Genomic DNA, 19,135 nt, shown 5'->3' with positions numbered 1-19,135 from the left:
TGTTTAGCACACTCTATTACATGCCTGGGGAAATTAGCAAGCTCGGCAACATGAATCCCAAAACTCTGATCACAGACACCTGTAAGAGATTTGAGGCGTGTGAGGGGCAGGGTAGGAAGAGACAGCAATTTATGCAAATGGAACTTACTTTCTCACTTTGTCATCAGGAAACTTAATTTTGTACTATTTCAAATACATTAGCCAAATGTTTCAGAGTAACTTAAAGAAATTTTAATTAAGCCTCCAGTGAAAAGTGATTATGCCTTGGCACACAGTGCTATATTTTATCCTCGACAAATGTAGTAGGAAAAATAAAAATAGCAGAGAAAAGCCTTGCCAGCTAGTCCTCATAAGCCTAGACAAATATCTGAATCTGAAGAAAAATTAATCAACACAATATCTCTGAGGTTTTCTCATTTCATAAGGGAGCAACTAAAGTACTGTGAAAAAAAAAGATAAATGTAAAGTGTCACTAAGTAGGAGGAGTATTTAATTCAAAATGTATTTCAAATGACAATGAAATTTTTGACCCAAATCTAGTCTAGTAAATTTTTAGACTAGGTATGTTAACTTCACCCACATTTGCAGAAAATAAACTGACTTAAGACATTCCTTCCAAATGTTAAATACCAGTGTTGCTCACAGTGTTATCATGGAGCTCCCATTTTTGCCTCAACTGTAAATTTTCCTTTAGCCTAGTTATGTATCCCATGCATTCTGGAGCTGGATATTTTGCACAGCTTAGAGAAACAAAAATAAAATAGAAGCAAGTGTTTGAGAAACATCCACAGTGAAGGAGGAACCTGTTCCTATCTTCTCCAAACTTCACCTGGTCTTTTTTAATACTTCGAACCCATTTCTTTATCACACAAAACACCTTTTAAAAGCAAAACCTCAACTTCATGCTAAATGCCATGTCCAACCAAGAGTATCTATAGTCTCTATCAACAACAACAATGCAAACAGTAACTCAGAAGGATTCCTAAGAAGCATAAGCAACAAAGAATCAAAAATAATCTCATTTACGTGCAACCAACTGATGCAGAAAAATGCACTCATGGAAAATCAGAGAGCCATGTGAAAAAGCTATTCTGATGATTGGTGAAATGTTAAAGCAGTAAAAACTTTACAGTATGTTAATCTCATCAACGCAGTCATCTGATTAGCTGCCAGGTCCACTAATGACAAACTTTTCTCAAAGGATAAAACGCCAACAAATAAGTCATTCCTTACCTGGTAACTACTAACAATTTCAAGATTTCTGGAAACCCCAGTTTTAAGTGAACCTGTTATATAACACATTCTTAAAAATATAATCAGATAGTTATGACAGTTTATTAAACAGTAACAGCTAGAGCCTCAGAACTTCAAAGCTTATTGTTACTATCAAGTAGCTAATTTGACAAGAAAACATGCCGCCATGGGAGGTAGAACAAAAGCCCTGTGACGATGTTCAAAAGTGCTGATCATTCTTTCTGTGACCTTTTTAAAATGAGTGGTTCTACTATGACACATAGAAATATAGATAACGTACCATGTCCCTGTCCCCAGACTGTAAATTAAGAGGTAAATGTGTTCTGTAAAAACATCAATAATCCATCCTAATGCAGAATAAGGCAATTACTAATGATTCCAAGGATAGGAACACCAAATTTACAGTACACCAGTGGTATGCACTCACCTTTCTTCACCTGATAAAGCATAGTTAAGGTCTCTTCAGTAGTTAGTGCTGTGACATGTAGATTATTAACAGTTGGTATCTGATTGGCCAAGGCAGTAAGTTCATGAAAATGGGTTGCAAACATGCAAAAAGCACGGACCCTTGTTGCAATGTACTCTGATATAGCCCATGCTAACCCAAATCCGTCATAGGTAGAGGTTCCTCTTCCCAATTCATCTATGATTATTAAAGAATCTTTGGTTGCAGACCTGAAACACATAATTACATGAAAATTTCCCATGATATAGCATGTGGTAATGCAAACAACAAAATTAAGGCAACACAATGGGAAAGATGTGCCACAAATGTAACAGATTAATTATCTTAATATATACAAAAATTCAATAAGGTCAATGAAAAGCACTAAAAACTTCAGTAAGAAAATGGGCATGGACATGAACAAACAACTGACATAAGAGGAAACAAATGGTGAATAAATATTTTTTAAATTACCAATCTCATTAGCTGTAATCTAAGAATTTCCAAATAAAGCAGCTATCATTCATTTCTTAACAACCAAATCAGTCAAGATTAAAAAAAAAAATACCACAAGAAGATGGGACAAGGGTGTGGTGACATGAACACTCGCATACACGGCTGGTGGTCACGAGAATCTGTGTGCCTGCCGCAGCCCTACCAACACCAGATATTAGCATTTTATTTTCTCTTTAACCAAATGAAAGGAGGGGAACTTTTTTTTTAATTAGAGAATTTGACAGTTCTTCATGTGCTTCTTGGCCATTTCTTTCTTTCTCCATGAAATGCCACTGACACCTTTTGCTTATTTCTTTAATTTCTTAAGTTATGCATATTAACTTATTGACTAATTACTGAACATCTGTATTGCTTTCATAATTCCCCACAAACAATAATCAAAGCATAATTTATTAAGGATCTACTATATGCAAAGTACTTTAGAAGACTCCAAGAAACAGAAGGCATAGCCTCCCTGTCTTCAAAGAAGCTCCTAAAAATGAAATAAAGACAAGAGATTTCATAAACTCTAAAATTAAAAGCTAATAAATTACAGGCATGTCAAAGAGTTCGAAGAAACACCCATGACCTTAGGCACATGTGACAAGGAAAGTCATCAGAGAAGTAGAATTTCTGTCATTACGGGCCTGTAAAGATTAGAAAGGACTTGGGTAAACAGCAGGGAAGGACCATTCCGGGTAGTGTGAACAGCGTAAGCAAAAGCATGGCAGTGGGGAGATTCATAAGGTGAACAACTACCAGAAACCTTAAGAAGACAACATTAAAAATCAAAGAAGCTTTCCACAACTATCACCAGTCACCCTTTTAAGATAATATAAAGTGCATAAAGCTCACAGGAAAACTATGAAACTAGATAAAAGATCTCAGATGTTTTATCGATGAACCTGCAAATTTACTTTTCAAAGGACAGAGACATCCATTTCCATTTTCAGGAGACTGGGAAATGAACTCACCTGAGAATAGAAGCAGTTTCTAACATTTCGGCCATGAATGTGGAGACTCCTTTCAACTGACTGTCACCAGCCCCTACCCGGGCCAAGATGCAGTCCACGATGGACACTTCTGCTGACTCACATGGCACAAAACACCCAATCTGGGCCATGAGAACTACCACCCCAGTCTGGCGAATATATGTTGATTTACCTCCCATGTTGGGACCTACAAAACATTATATCAACAAGCAAGATTATTAACTTATTTTTGCTACTAATAAATTGAATATTACTCCTAAATTGCACATTGGTGACTAATTACCTAGGTCATGTGATATGACATACAAGAAGCTGACCACAGGCTGCCCAAAGGCATGAACAAAGTTCCTGCCTTATACTAGTCCCTGAAACAATGCTATTTTCTCTTCAGACAAACCTATGCTGTGCCCTTCTTCACGAGGACCCACGAAAAATATATCTTACCTATAATTTGACTATGGTCTAGAAAGAATATACAGACCACTTCCCCACAGCTCACAAAGCTGCCTGCAGGATAATTTTATGACATTCAGAAAAGCAGTACAGGCCTAACTGATTACTTAACTAACACTATAATTCATTAATAAATGCATCTATCAGAGAATGAATCAGTACGATCAAATCCTTCAAATCAAGTAAATTCCACACTAAAACCCAAAGACATGACTCTACTTTTGGAAAATGTGCAATTTACCAATTAATGGTGTTAGATTATATGAACAACTTGAAAATCCATTTGGGAAAATAAAATACAATCATTGACCGTTTCCCAAACACATTTGCCCAAAGACTCCTATCACCCCTGCACCCTAACACTTTTATTTTCTAGAATCTCGTTAAGATCTCTCAAAACCCTTTAGTTTGAGACAAGCTACCTTAGTCTATACACGAGTCTACTTTTTTCGAGTTTCACATGAATATAGTATCATGTCTTTTAAAGAATTGCTACCCTAAGCTGAGGTCATTCCAGCACCTAATTCTGCTTGACTTTCAATGACCTCACTATTGAAAGGTTTGGCCCAAAGGTAAGCTTGGAGGATGAAGAGATGTTCATTTTTAAATGCACTGAACCCCTGGAACAGAAGTTTCATTCTGTCCACATATATTCATTCATTCATTCATTCATATATTATTAATATACTACAAACTAGAATGAACAACGTTCTTTTTCTAACATCGAGGACTAGGATTTTCTTCATCAACTTAAAATATATTTCCACTCCAACATAATAAATGGGAAACATTACCCGCAAAAAGCCCATAAACTAGGTTTTTTTTTACCAGTAATGATGTGGAACATCTGTTTATCTTTTTCAAAGTGAACATCATTAGGAATAAATGCAACTTCATCTTGAACTTCCACACATGCATGTCTGGATGCTTTCAGTATAATTCTCCCTTGTCCTTTTTCCAAAATGACCGGCCGTACATATGGAACAGGTGCTCCATTGGACACATGAGCAAAGCTGACAACAGCATCTAGCTGAGCTAACACATCATTTAGTGTCTGCATCGGTTCTACATAGCCTATATAAAAACAGAAAAGGTACACAGGAATATTGGATAAGAAAAAATACATATAAGCAGCTGTAAGAATAAATTCAAACCTCCTCCATTTGGGAATTCAAAAACCATTTCCTAAGTTATATAATTTTAAAAAACTAACAAGAGGTTTGCCATAACTAAACATGAAAGGAACACCTAAAACTTAACATGAGGTTAAAATGTGTTGTCACATTTTCCCTTACTATGAACAGATTTCAAAAAGAGAGTATGATGCCCTCCCTTACCAAGATCCATTAAAATATAAAAGTTCATAGCTGCTTGGACTTCCCTGGTGGTGCAGTGGTTAAGAAGCCGCCTGCCAACGCTGGGGACGCCGTTCAATCCCTCGTCCAGGAAGATCCCACATGCCGCAGAGCAACTAAGCCCATGCTCCACAACTACTGAAGGCGGCGTGCCTAGAGCCCGTGCTCCGCAACAAGAGAAGCCACCGCAACGAGAAGGCTGCACACTGCAACGAAGAGTAGCCCCCAGCTCGTGGCAACTAGAGAAACCCGCACGCAGCAAAAGTTAACATCACCAATGATACGGCAAAAGACATCATGTGCCCCTTAATACGAATCCACAGACAACGGTAACATCTGCGTATTCCAGACAAAACCGTATCACCTGAAAACAATCATGAGGAAACATCAGACAAACTCAAACTGAGAAATGTTCTACAAAATAAATGGCCTGTTCTCAAAAAAAAAAAAGAGTGCATAGTTGTTTATATAAGGAAATGAGGTTAAAAAAAAAATTAACAAGAAAAAGCTTTCATGATATATTGATAAGGTAAGAAAAGCAGGGTGCTGTGATATGTGAGGCACATTTCTAAATTTTAAGAGTCTGAAACCAGGATGGCATTTCACAATTATCCTAAGAAACCTGCAAACACAAGGTAATAAGATATAATGTGACTGTCAAGATTGTTACTTGAGGTTTTTTTCCCCATGCAGTTAAATTTTAGCATAAATTTAGTTCCATAATTGCCTCTTAAAACACTTTCAACAAGATTCCACTCCGCTAGAGCAGTAAAACTAAAAGCTATTACATACATTAAACAGTCCCTGACACATGCTAGGCAAAGCATGATTAGGCAATAAAAATGGTCAAAATTTTCAGAATAGATTCTAAAATTTTAATAGGTTGGAGGGGCTGGTGTAACAGACACATGGGTCACACGGAAGTATCACATGGACATCGATGTGTCAAAAGCTTCAAAAGACAATCAAGAGAACACCGTTTAATTTTAGAAAAATACAACATTATGGAGTTTAATCAAATGGCAGAAAATCTGACTCATCTCTGATCCCCTTGTTCCCCATAAAAGTGATAAAATATTTTTTGAAAATAAAAATTAACTTATGAATGGCCAAAAACAAATAATTCTTACTGTTTCACCACTTTTAAATTTATTCCTGTTTTACCTAACATATTAAAAAAAGGGGGGGGAGAGGGAGAGTTCATCATACTACCCTACCATATAGCAATAGGAACCTGTGAGAATTACTTAAATATTAGTGGAGTACTTACATAATTACTTTAACTCATAAAATTTCTAACATACCAACAAGAATAGGTTTATAATAAAAGAAAAACAAAAGCCTCTTAATCAAGAGTCTATATTTGGTATCTCACAACACCTGGCTCTTCACAGCATCACCTTTTCTGGTTTAAGAGCAAGATAAATTACAAAAATGATCTATTACATTTTTAATAAAGACAGTTTATAATGTGTATATTAGACCAAGAAGAGGTTTCATTTAAATTCAAGGTGACTCCAAATACAAAACCTTCGATTTAAATGTTAAAATCTAACCTACTAGGTATTTAATGAATATTAGTTAATATTATTTTGGGGGAAGACTCCCAGTTTGAATATATGTAGTGTTTTTTAGGGTCCTTACAAATGCAATCTAGGCTAGGAACATAATTCAACTAGAAGATTACCATGCTACAGCAATCTGATACCACCAAGCAAAAATGTAATCTTTACGAATCTCATTCATCTCAACACAAATATATAAAGTATACTAAAACCCTTTAAAAGTTTTATGTTTCTTCCTGATTTACTATAAAAATTCATAATAGTAAAACAATTTATAGAATTATACATGCTTGTATTTTTTAAATGACTTACTACCCCTAAATAATCCAGCACACATAACCTGAGAACAAGGACATCTTCCTACTTAATCACTATACACACCCAAGAAATGTGACACCAGTATCATATTATCTCATATTAAACTTTGCCAATTTGTCCCAATAGTGTCCTTTATAGCTAGTCCCCAATTCCAACCCCTAGCACTGGATCCAATCAAGGATCATCCTCTGCCTTTGACTGTTCTGTCACTTTAAGTATCCTTTAATCTGGAACAGAACCTGCCCATTCCTTCTTTGCTTCTAAGACACTGACATTTTTAAAGAGTGCAGGCCTTAAAAAGTATGTTCCACAATCTAAATTTATCCAATTTTTTTTCTTCTTGTTACTATTCAGGTTAAACATTTTTTTCAAGACTACTACCGGTATACCTTGGAGATATTGCAGGTTCAGTTCCAGACCACCGCAATAAAGGGACTATCACAATACAGCAACACACAAATGTTCTGGTTTCACAGTGCACATAAAAGTTACGTTTACACTATACTGTAGTCTGTAAGTGTGCAATAACAAAAAATGTATATACCTTAAATTAAAAAATACTTTCTTGCTAACAAATGCTAACCATCATTTGACAAGGTAGGGTTGCCACAAACCTTCAACATTTCATGTATTTGTTCTATTAAATTTACCTGAAGAAATATTGACAATTTCCTTAACAATGGCATCCTGGGCTTCCTCATATTCCGTTTTATTTTTGGTATACTCTTCATTGAGAGAAGCCAATTTACTGCAAATCAAGATAATGGTATTATTAAAAATATTAAAACATCTACTGGAAGCAACGTGCACTATATAAAATATATACAGAGTATTATCCTATAAAGCATCAAAACAATTAAAATCAAAATATCAGTAGAAAATGGGCAACTCGTTAGGGGCGGATGTGGCTGGAATTCAGTGTATTAACATTTATGCTGTTTGGAATGGCCCATTGGCACCAATAGTATTCTTGCTATAACAATTATTCCCTTGAGTAAAATTCTGATCTGTGACCTTTTCTAAAATATTTAAATGGAACCTAAAAAATAAAACAAATGAATGTATACAGCAAAACAGAAACAGACACAGATATAGAAAACAAACTAGTGGTTACCAGTGAGGAGAGGGGGAAATTAGGGGTATAGGATTAAGAGATAGAAACTACTATGTATAAAATAGATAAGGCAACAAGGATATATTGTACAGCACAGGGAATTATAGCCATTATCTCATAATAACTTTTAATGGAGTATAAACTATAAAAATACTGAATCACTATGCTGTATTCCTGAAACGAATATAATATTGTAAATCAGCTATACTTCGATTAAAAAATAAATAACACACACACCCCCACACACAGTTTCTCCCATTACTGCAGGAAACGGTCTTTGATACTGAAAGTTGTCGAAGTAAGGTAAAGGTTTTGAAAACAATCTTACTGAGCAATTTGAAGAGTAAATGAAAATTAAAGGTTGAAATAAAAATTGCTGAAGATGAGAATAGAGAAAAAATATTCACTGGTATCAAAGAAAGGGAATGAAATTAAAAACAAAAAGACAAGATGAGGGAGTACTTATCAGAAGGAGGAGGGTATTAGTCAATCAAGGCAATAATTGTGAACATGATGGAACGAGCCAATGCCATAACATGCATATACAGCTCAAGAACAGTACATTGGCACAAAAAGACTATGAAACAGGCAACTGGAAAGAATTAAAGGAAGAAAAGAAAGAAGCAAAGACATTATAAAAGTGAGACTGCTGTGTGACGGGAAGAGCTGACAGAGAGAAAAGAAGAGGTGGGCAGGAATCAGATTGTACAGGTTATAATAAAGATTTAAACTTTTTCTGGATGACAGACTCTGGAGGTTTTTAAGAAGGACAATTATATGAACTCAGAGTCAGATCCACAGCAAGCAATCTGTTGACAACAAGCAATAATGAATGAATGAACGAATGAATTTTTCACAACTTTTGGAACCACTGTGGTCAGTTCAACCTCTATATATATTTTGGCTTAGATAAGACAGAACTTTTGAGGTGTTATAATCATCTTCCAGTCACCCATTGGTTAGTTATAACATATATAAATTTCTTGAATCAGGGATATAGTGTGATCGAGAAACAGCAACTAATAAATTTGGCAACAGAAAATCCAGGTTTGAGTACCTATTGTTACTAGCTGTCCAATCCTGGGAGATTGGAGTTTCAGTTTCTCCATCTAAAAAGTGAGAGAACTGTAACCTGTCCTATTTATCTCAGAGAGTTGTTATGAGAAACAAACAGACCGACAGTTTTCATTACTAGGTTGTCTGAACACCTAGAATAATGTCTGCATATAACAGACACTCAAAACACTTACTAAATAAATGGATAAAAGAGGATCATATATACAAAAGTTAGCTGTAAATACTAAGAACATTCAGGAGGGTGGGAGTAAGGCTGGCCATAAGTTCTAGAACAATACAGAAGAGAAAGGATAAATGCCCTCACTCTAACAGTCACAGAAGATTTATTTTTAAATAATTCTTTTTTCACCCATGAATAATCTGCCTCAGGAACTTCCTAACATCAGCAAGAGAAAACGCAGAAAAAAACTGGTAAGATTTTTTACAACATGGAACACATTTTTTTTTTTTTTTTAAAGCTGTAGTCTAATGAATGGCCTTATTAAGGCTGGTAGACATCTCCCTAAACTAAATGATACATCCAACTGATATACCAGAAGAATTTAATTGATCAAGGATAACAAAGTTTTCTTAGAAAAAATAAATGTGAAAATAACTAACAGAGATATGAAGGGGAACTAACTCTAATAAATATGGAAACATAAAATAAATGTAATACAATGTATTTCATACTGATAAAAGGATGGTAAAAGACATACATGAAAGAATAATCTTAAAAATAGACCCAAAGTGCCATTTCAGTCAATGAGGAAAAAATGAATTATTTAACAAGTGGTGTTGGGATATCTGACCAACCTCTTGTAAGGGAAAAAAAGCTTCAGTCTTATCTTATGCCTTATATCAATTAACAATAAATATGGTAAAACTTCCTCATCATAGAACATTCACATTTCATCAGAGAATAGTTTTATGGGACTAGTAAAGACTTAATTTAACATAGGCTTACAAACCTGTTGGTAAATTTAACACCATTCTTCTGGATATCTACTGTACTGAAATTTTTATTATTACGAAGGACTTTTTCTTCCTTGCATGTTACACGAAAATAATATCCAAATTGTGTGCTGGAATCCAGTTTAATCTGTTTGCCAGGATCCAAGCCTTCATGATCAGGAAAAAAAGAAAAAGTATGTCATAGATACCTACAGCCATTTTCAATGTTAAGTGTTTAAAATACTTAAATCTAAATAGTGAAAAATACACTTTTATTACATGACAGCATACTGGAAATAATTAATATTATCCAACTGGGAAAGATGCACATCCTACTTCACTCAAAAAACTACATGAAAATACTTAAATCCCCTTATTAATGTTAGTTTCTGATGTGGAGGCCTTTCTAGGTAAACCCAACCAAGGCTGCAGAGCACCAGCAGTGGGTAGCACACACTGTTCTAAGATGCTGTGGGCATGAGGGTAGATAAGAAGTGGTCATTGTCCTTGAGGAGTTCTGCTGAGGGTTCTTTAGTTAACCAAAGCATTTCTCTGGAACTAATATAGAGTATAATTAAAGAAAACAAATATACTTTCCAAACAAAAACTTGAGACTCTGACAATGAAGCCCTAGAAAAACTAGGACATACACTTCATGTTAAGTGTAGGAAGCTTCACGAAACAAGCAGTGATCAATCAGCTAGACTTTATGCACCTAAGATTTTTGAGTTTTTATGTTCGTCCTGTCCTCATAATCTCATTCATCATTGTGATCTTCAGACCTCAAACCAGAAGAGAGAGATAGTATCTACAAACTTATTTGCTAAAGCATGACTATGGAATGTTAGAAGCAGCAAACAACTAAAGACAGACCTCACTTGACCAGGGAGGAAAGAGACAGAGAGAGAACATGGAGAGATCTATGAAATGAGGACGGTAAATTTCAATATCCTTCAAGGCAAAGATTCTTAAATCGAGGATGTAGTTCATGTAAGGACTCTCCAAGGAAACTATTTGTAAAAATTTTTATATATGTTGGTATGGGCATATACAAGAGTATTACTGCTCTGAGGGGTCTTCTAATATGCTAAGATTTATTTGTTCACCATACATGTGAGAGATGCTCAGAACAAAGAGGTTTATAAATTCAGAGCAAAAGAGAACAAAACAGTGTGAGACTAATTAGGGAACTGATAATCTAGGGAATTTAAATCTCATAATTTTTTTAAGTTGATATTAATTAAGTGCTTGTGAACTCCAAAGCCAAATCAAAGAACTATTCCTAGTAGAATTAGGCTTATAGAGGAGGTGACATTTAAAACAGGTCTTATTTAAAAGACGTGATGCAAGGGCATGTAGGGTGATTTGTCTGGCAGGAACGTGGGGTCATCCTGGGATTAGGGAAATTAGTAAGAGAAGAATTTGAAGGGGAGGCCAGGCTCCAGATGTAAAGAACCCTGTATGTAAACTTTATGTGACTGTAATTTTATTCAGTAGAAAAGGGGGCTGGCACTTTAAACAAGGAAGTGGCATGATCAATTGTGTCTTCTAGGAAAGCAATTCTGGCTCCAGTGTGGATACTATGTAGACAAAAGAATTATTCAAACCTCCAAGAACCCATTCTTACCTAGATCTCTAGCTGCACTTATTAATGTTGACTGAATCTTCTTTTCTAAGTCATCCATTATTTCTCTTAATTCACTCAAGTTAGGATCAAATGAAGGTTTTACAAGGAATTCATGGTTTTCCACCTAGAGACAGAACAAAGAGTAGCTAAATTTTATCAATGATGGGTAAAGATGGAAGTCATTAAAGTATTTTGCTCATTTAATTTAAAATTCACTAATGCTTTGAGTTAAATGATTCACTATCCATAAGTTACTCAGTCACAACTATAAGGAGTTTCTATATATTAACAGGTATAAAGAGTTCTGTTTATTAGGAGCTTATATCTCTAGATACAGAAAAATTATTCATATGAAACATAGTGTTAATGATAATTTTGTCCCTAACAGTATTCATTATTTTTTTAAATATTTTTCCCTAAGCAATGTTTAAAGACTGTAACAGAATGTGTAGTTTTTGCCCAAATCAAGGATCCATCTTAGGAAGCTCGAAAAGTTAGCTCTTGAAATCCCTTTTTGAAACAAAACGACTAAAACTTGAACAGACAAAATTATGAGAGAATATTTTTTTAAAAAGAATGAATCCTATCCTTATAGACATTAAGAACTATTGAAAAGACCTAATTTTATGTAAAAATATGAGTCAGTTTTCTAAAACAAGATTTTTAAAAATTCAGTAAGTGAGATTGATATAAATTCCTCTCAATTACTATCCACTTAATCAGAGCACACCTTCTTCACGTACCAAAATTGAACACCACAATAAGGAAATAAAATCACAATACAGAAAGCTAGCAAAAAAGAGAATAAAACGTTTATCAAATAACTTTCTCAATTTAAACCAACAAAAGATTTAATTATATAATATACTAAAATTTAAAATTTCAAATAAACCTAATTTTTTAAAAGGCAAAAGATTTGTAAAAATAGCTTTGCAAAATATAAAAATGTAAAGGTTGACATTTTCTTTCATAAAACGGCACTTGTTTGCATGTATGAGAAAAACATCAAGTCATTAAATGGGCAGGCATAAAAACACACAACTCACAGATGAGAAAATAAGTAGTAAACTAAAGCCACAGAAAACTGCTAAAGCTCCATAATAATAAAACACATGAATATTTAAGCAACCTTAAGATATTATTCTATAGCTATTTTTTTTAAGGAAAAAAAAACCTATCACCAAATACTAATGAGGCTATAGTAAAATTAGTATACTCATTCATTTCTGGTGAGAATCTAAGTTGTTATAACCTTTAAAAAAGAAAAAGCAGTATGAGACAAGACTCAGAGATATCTGTTATACTCTGACATAGCAATTCTACTCCTGGGAATCCAATCTAAGGAAATATGCAACAGAAGCAAACAACGCAGGGATGAATAAAATCTCTACAGATTTATCTGTTACAACAAGACCTGGAAATAACAGAACATCACAATATTTGCACAATCATACATCACTAGAATATTATACAGTCATTTAAATAAACAATGAAGATGATCTAGAAACAAGGACCAAGATTTATGATAATCCAAGGAAAAAAATAATGCTACAATGGTGGATTGACAGTGTTACAGAACTGCCTTCTTCCAATGAAACTTAAAGAGAAGTGAGGCTGAGCCAGGCTTAGTTCCCATCCTCACTCCCACCTTCCAGAAATCCTCTGGTGAGTCAACAAAACCCTAAGAAATCTCACTAATAATCCCAACCTGGAGAGTAGAAAGTTGAGGGGTGCCCTTACATCTTCCTTCCGCAGATGGGGGAATACTATTCTGAAAATGCTGAGAGACCCCAGTGAAGCAAGGGAAAGTGATGGCTGAGCTCTAACTTAGTAAACACTCTTAGGCCACACACCAAATGGAGTATCCTTCAGTAATGCCTTACTCCTCCCAAACAATGGATAAGAAGATATGCCACCCAACTAAGTGTTCTAACCTAGAACTGAGGTATTCTAACAAACACGACATAATGACCTCTACGAGTTGTCTTTCAGACTATCACCCACCTAGCTCCAGAAACACACCCATTACACCAGACTACACAAAGGAAAGGGAACAAAATAAACCCAGGCTTAGAACTCCACAAAACGGGAAAATGAAATCAAGAAACAAGATAAAAAGAATAAGGAAGGGAAGTTAGATCCTAGCAATATCATTAAAATACAAATAAATACAACATAACAAAGAAGAGGAGAGATACTGTTGAATCAAATTACCTGTACTGACATAGGAGAAAAGACTTGATATAATCAGAAAGAATTCACATGAAAGAGATTAAAGTAATTAGAGAGGAGAAAATAAGTACGGAAGATACTAGAAATCTTCAAAAACAAAAGCAAAAACTCCACTATCCTAGAAATACTAGATAAAATATTATAAGCACTTTTTCAAATAAATGTATAGTTGAGTTAGGGCAAACTATGTCTGAGCTCCTGCAAAGTGGAGAGTCCTCAGCATAGAGCAAGGCCGGGGGACCATGTTAAAAACCTACCTCATGAGATATGGTAACAATTAGGGAAACCTGCCTCTATCAGCTTGGGCCCCTGGAAAAGGGAAGGCCGGGGCAGAATCTCCTCTCTGACAATGTGTGACTAAAAGCCAGCCTTTACTATTTATAAAATAGATAACTAATAAGAACCTACTGTCTAGCACAGGAAACTCTACTCAGTACTCTGTAATGACCTATATGGGAAAAGAATCTAACAAAGAGTGGATATATGTATATGTATAACTGATTCACTCTGCTGTACAGCAGAGACTAAAACAACACTGGAAATCAACTATACTCCAATAAAAATTAATTTTAAATAAATAAATAAAAGCCTGCCTTCACTGGGGTTGGGATTTCAAATGTCTGCTGTATGTCTTAGCAGTGAAAAAGGCTGCTGGGTGTGGCCATTTCTATTATCCCCTCCTTCTACAGTGACAGAACTGACAATTTTTCATGAGACACGTAAATACTAAGAACAAAGACTACATTTTCCAGCTTCGCTTGCAACTGGTGTGGGCAGGTAACTAAATTCTGACCAACAGAATGTGAGCAGGAATGATGTGTACCATTGCCAGAATGTGTCCTCCTCTTCCCCTTTAGCCTCTCCCATTGGCTGGAATAAAGATAAGGTAGTAAGCCATCCTGGACCTTGAAGATGAAGGCAACACCCTAAGGATGCTAGAGAAGTAAAGGAGGAGACAGGGTGCAGAGACAGTGGGGCTGCCCTGCCAGCCCTGTGCTGCTATGCCCACACTGTTGTGATAGAAAATGAAACCCCTATTCCTGTTTAAGCCACTGTTATTTATTTATTTGAGGTTTCTTTTTCAACAGTTAAATCTTTGCCCTAACAAATGTAGAAAGCTACAGGCTGAGAAATTAACTTAAATGTGTTACTGGGTTAATTACATTTGTAGGGTATAAGGCAAAAGCAAAAGCAAATTTTATCTGAGAGGATATATGATTTGCCTGTATGATTTGCACAGAAGGAACCCAGATAAACGAGAATTCATAATCTAAACATACATAACAGACAAGGAAACAAGCCACCACGAGTAAGAGAGTAAAAAAAAAATAAACGGTAAGACTCAGCAGAAAGAAGACAAGGAGCAGATTTAAATCCAAGAAATTTTAGAGATGGAATATTAAGAATGGGAATGGAACACATGAGCAAAGAACAAGATACTACTTAAAAAAAAAAAAAAAGACTAAGCAGACTTAGAAATGAACCAAACAACTTCTATAAATGAAAAATATAATCATTAAAAAAAAAAACAAAACCCGGGCTTCCTTGGTGGGGCAGTGGTTAAGAATCTGCCTGCCCATGCAGGGGACATGGGTTCGAGCCCTGGCCCAGGAACATCCCACATGCCATGGAGCAACTAAGCCTGTGCGCCACAACTACTGAGCCTGTGCTCTAGAGCCTGCACCACAACTACTGAGCCCATGTGCCACAACTACTGAAGCCCAACCGCCTACAGCCCGTGCTCTGCAACAAGAGAAGCCACCACAATGAGGAGCCTGTGCACCGCAACGAAGAGTAGTCCCTGCTCGCCACAACTACAGAAAGTCCGCGCGCAGCAACGAAGACCCAACACAGCCCAAAATAAATATAAATAAAATAAATAAATTTATTTTTTTAAAAACCCAATGGGATTGTTAAACAACATATTAGAGCTGAAGAATTAGACCATCTGAAATAATCACAAAGAGAGAAGCACAGACACATGGCAGAAAAAGAATGCAAAAGTCTAACACATGTCTAATCATAGCTTTAGAAAAAGAGTAAAGAAACACAATAGTCAAAGAGATAATGACTAATAATTTTCCAGAACTGATAAAAGACATGAATTCTCTGATTAAGAAAACACAGCAAATCCAAATAGAAACAATAAAAAAGAAATCCACTTTTGGACCCAGTGTAGTAAAAGGAACCGATATCTGGGATCAAAACTTGTAAACAATAATAGTGCAAGCCAACAGACAATGCAACACAATCTTACAGGTACTAAGGAAAAGTGGCTGTCAATGTGGAATTGTACACTCAGATAAAATATCCTTCAAGAACAAGGGTGACACGAAGTGGGGGAAAGCAGGGGTTCGGGGGTGGGATGAATTGGGAGATTGGGATTGACATATATACACTAATATGTATAAAATAGATAGCTAATAAGAACCTGCTGTATAGCACAGGGAATTCTACTTCACTCCACTGTACAGCAGAAACTAACAAAACATTGTAAAAACAACTATACCCCAATAAAAAAAAGAACAAGGATGAAATACAGAAATTTTCCAACAAACAAAATCTGACTAACAGACTCCCCCCCGCCACCAATAAAGGAACTCCTAAAGAATATCCAAGAAGAAGAAATGAACAGCAAAGAAAATGGTAAGCATACAGGCAAATCTTAACACTGACTATAGAGAAATCTGAGGGGTATAAAAGATAGAACTAAAATATCAGCCAGTAATGAAGAAATATAATCTGATCTAAGGTATTCTAAGGTCCTAGTATTCTGGGGGAGAAGAAGATGCTGATAACGTTTTTGACTTTGATGAGTTATGTATACACATTTTTTAAAAAATTTTGTGAAGAACTTCAAACCAGTGCATGTGTGATAGGATAGACGAGGAGCATAAGAAGAGGGAAAATGGGAATTTTTAAAACCCAATCAACATAAAATTAAGAAAGAACAGGTAAGGGGAACCAGGAACGATAAGAATCACAAAATAATTTGGTAGAAATAAATCCAAATTGTCACTTTAAAAAAAAGAGATTATCAAATTACTTTTTTTTTTTTTTTTTTTGGGGCTGCTTTGGGTCTTTGTTGCTGCGCGCAGGCTTTCTCTAGTTGCAGCGAGCCGGGCCACTCTTCAACGCAGTGCACAGGCTTCTCGCTGCGCTGGCTTCTCTTGTTGCAGAACACAGGCTCCAGGCATGTGGGCTTCAGCAGTTGTGGCTCATGGGCCTAGTTACTCCACGGCATGTGGGATCTTCCCACACCAGGGATTGAACCCACTACCAGGCAGATTCTTAACCACTGCACCACCAGAGAAGTCTCTATCAGATTAAAATTTTCTTTAATTTTTAAAAAATTTATTTATTTTATTTATTTATTTTTGGCTGTGTTGGGTTTTCGTTGCTGTTGCGGGCCCCCTCCAGTTGCGGCGAGTGGGGGCTACTCCTTGCTGAGGTGCAAAGGCATCTCACCACGGTGGTCCCTCTTGTTGCAGCATGCAGGCTTCAGTAGTTGTGGCACGCGGGCTCAGTAGTTGTGGCTCGTGGGCTCTAGAGTGCAGGCTCAGCAGGCGTGGCACACGGGCTTAGTTGCTCCGTGGCACGTGGGATCCTCCCGGACCAGGGCTCTAACCCATGTCCCCGGCATTGGCAGGTGGATTCTCAACCACTGTGCCACCAGGGAAGCCCTCAAATTAAATTTTAAAATAAATAAAATCCAGTTATAAGTTTTACCTAAACCAAAAAGACTCACAAAGGATGGGAAAAGATATACCATGTAAAAAACAAAAAAGAAGGACTCTGGCACTGCTTTCTTATTATCAGACAAAATAAATCTGAGGCAAAAGCATTACATAATAATAGCATTACTATTATTTAAATATCCCTAAGAATGATAAAGGTTCAATTGCCCGCACACACACAAAAAATGACAGCTCTGTGCCTTGAAAACATATGAAGCAAAAATGCACTGAATTTATGAAGACATCCACATTTCTCTCAGTAACTCAGCAGATTAAAATTAGCAAGTATCCAGACAATGTGAACAAAACAACTAAAGCTTTATCTAATGGACATATGGAGAACTCTGCAACCAAAATTAGGGAGCACTCATAATCACAAACACATGGAGAACTTTTACGAAACTGACACATACCAAGCTTGGAAATTTAAAAACTTACTTCTAAACAAAAACTTACCTCTAAACAAATGACAAACCAAAGAACGAATAAATGATAATGGAATAAAGGACTTAAAACTAAGTAAGAAATTGTACCTCTCAAAACGTATAGGATTCAGTCGGCTAAAGCAACACATTGAAAGAAAAGTATAATCTTAAGTGCTTACTAAAAATTAAAAGGCTGGAAAAATAGTGAATGCTCAACTAAAGAGGCTGAAAAGAGACCAAAAATAGATGAAATATATATGTAGGAATGGAAATTAATGGAAAAAAAAAACCCCAAAGATACAAAAGAGGATTTTAAAGGTCAATTTAGACAAGTTGATTCTCTAAAAAACAGACGAACTATGGAAAGGAAGAAGTGTCAAGGGAGGCACAAACAAATTATATTAAAAATAAACAGGAAATCTATCTGCAAATACAGCAGTCCTTTTAAAAATAATAAGCAATCACTATGAGCAACTTATAGCAATTGGAAAACTCAGAAATATGTATCTACTAGAAATATATTCAGAATATAAATAGAACACTTACAACTCAACAACAGAAAGACAACACAATCTAAAAATGAGCAAAGGATCTGAAGAGACATTTCTCCAAAGATATAAAATGATCAACAGGGACTTCCCTGGTGGCGCAGTGGTTAAGAATCCGCCTACCAATGCAAGGGACATGGGTTTGAGCCCTGGTCCGGGAAGATCCCACATGCCGCGGAGCAACTAAGCCCGTGCGCCACAACTACTGAGCCCGCGCTGTAGAGCCTGCGAGCCACAACTACTGAGCCCGCGTGCTGCAACTACTGAAGCCCACGTGCCTAGAGCCCATGCTCCACAACAAGAGAAGCCACAGCAATAAGAAGCCCATGCACCACAACGAAGAGTAGCCCCCGCTCGCCACAACTAGAGAAAACCCGTTGCAGCTCTATTTACTATAGCCAGGACATGGAAGCAACCTAAGTGACCATCAACAGATGAATGGATAAAGAAGATGTGGCACATATATACAATGGAATATTACTCAGCCATAAAAAGAAACGAAATTGAGTTATTTGTAGTGAGGTGGATGGACCTAGAGTCTGTCATACAGAGTGAAGTAAGTCAG

At 36.1% G+C, this 19,135-nt stretch overlaps 1 protein-coding gene across 1 annotated transcript in view; it reads right to left on the bottom strand.

The window, feature by feature from the left end:
• MSH2 (mutS homolog 2) overlaps positions 1-19,135 on the bottom strand; it is a 78,465-nt gene that overhangs the window by 10,406 nt on the left and 48,924 nt on the right. Inside the window, exons 9-14 of the mRNA XM_007106847.4 lie at positions 11,629-11,752; positions 10,019-10,169; positions 7,528-7,625; positions 4,468-4,713; positions 3,169-3,373; positions 1,682-1,929 (exon numbers count right to left, since the gene is read on the bottom strand). Coding sequence (XP_007106909.2) covers positions 1,682-1,929; positions 3,169-3,373; positions 4,468-4,713; positions 7,528-7,625; positions 10,019-10,169; positions 11,629-11,752 — 1,072 coding nt within the window. The remainder of the gene's footprint in view (positions 1-1,681; positions 1,930-3,168; positions 3,374-4,467; positions 4,714-7,527; positions 7,626-10,018; positions 10,170-11,628; positions 11,753-19,135) is intronic.

Source organism: Physeter macrocephalus, chromosome 12, assembly GCF_002837175.3.
Source record: "Physeter macrocephalus isolate SW-GA chromosome 12, ASM283717v5, whole genome shotgun sequence".
Lineage (NCBI taxonomy): Eukaryota > Metazoa > Chordata > Mammalia > Artiodactyla > Physeteridae > Physeter > Physeter macrocephalus.
The sequence above is the reverse complement of the archived record's forward strand: the minus strand, read 5'-3'. Positions and strand labels throughout refer to the sequence as shown.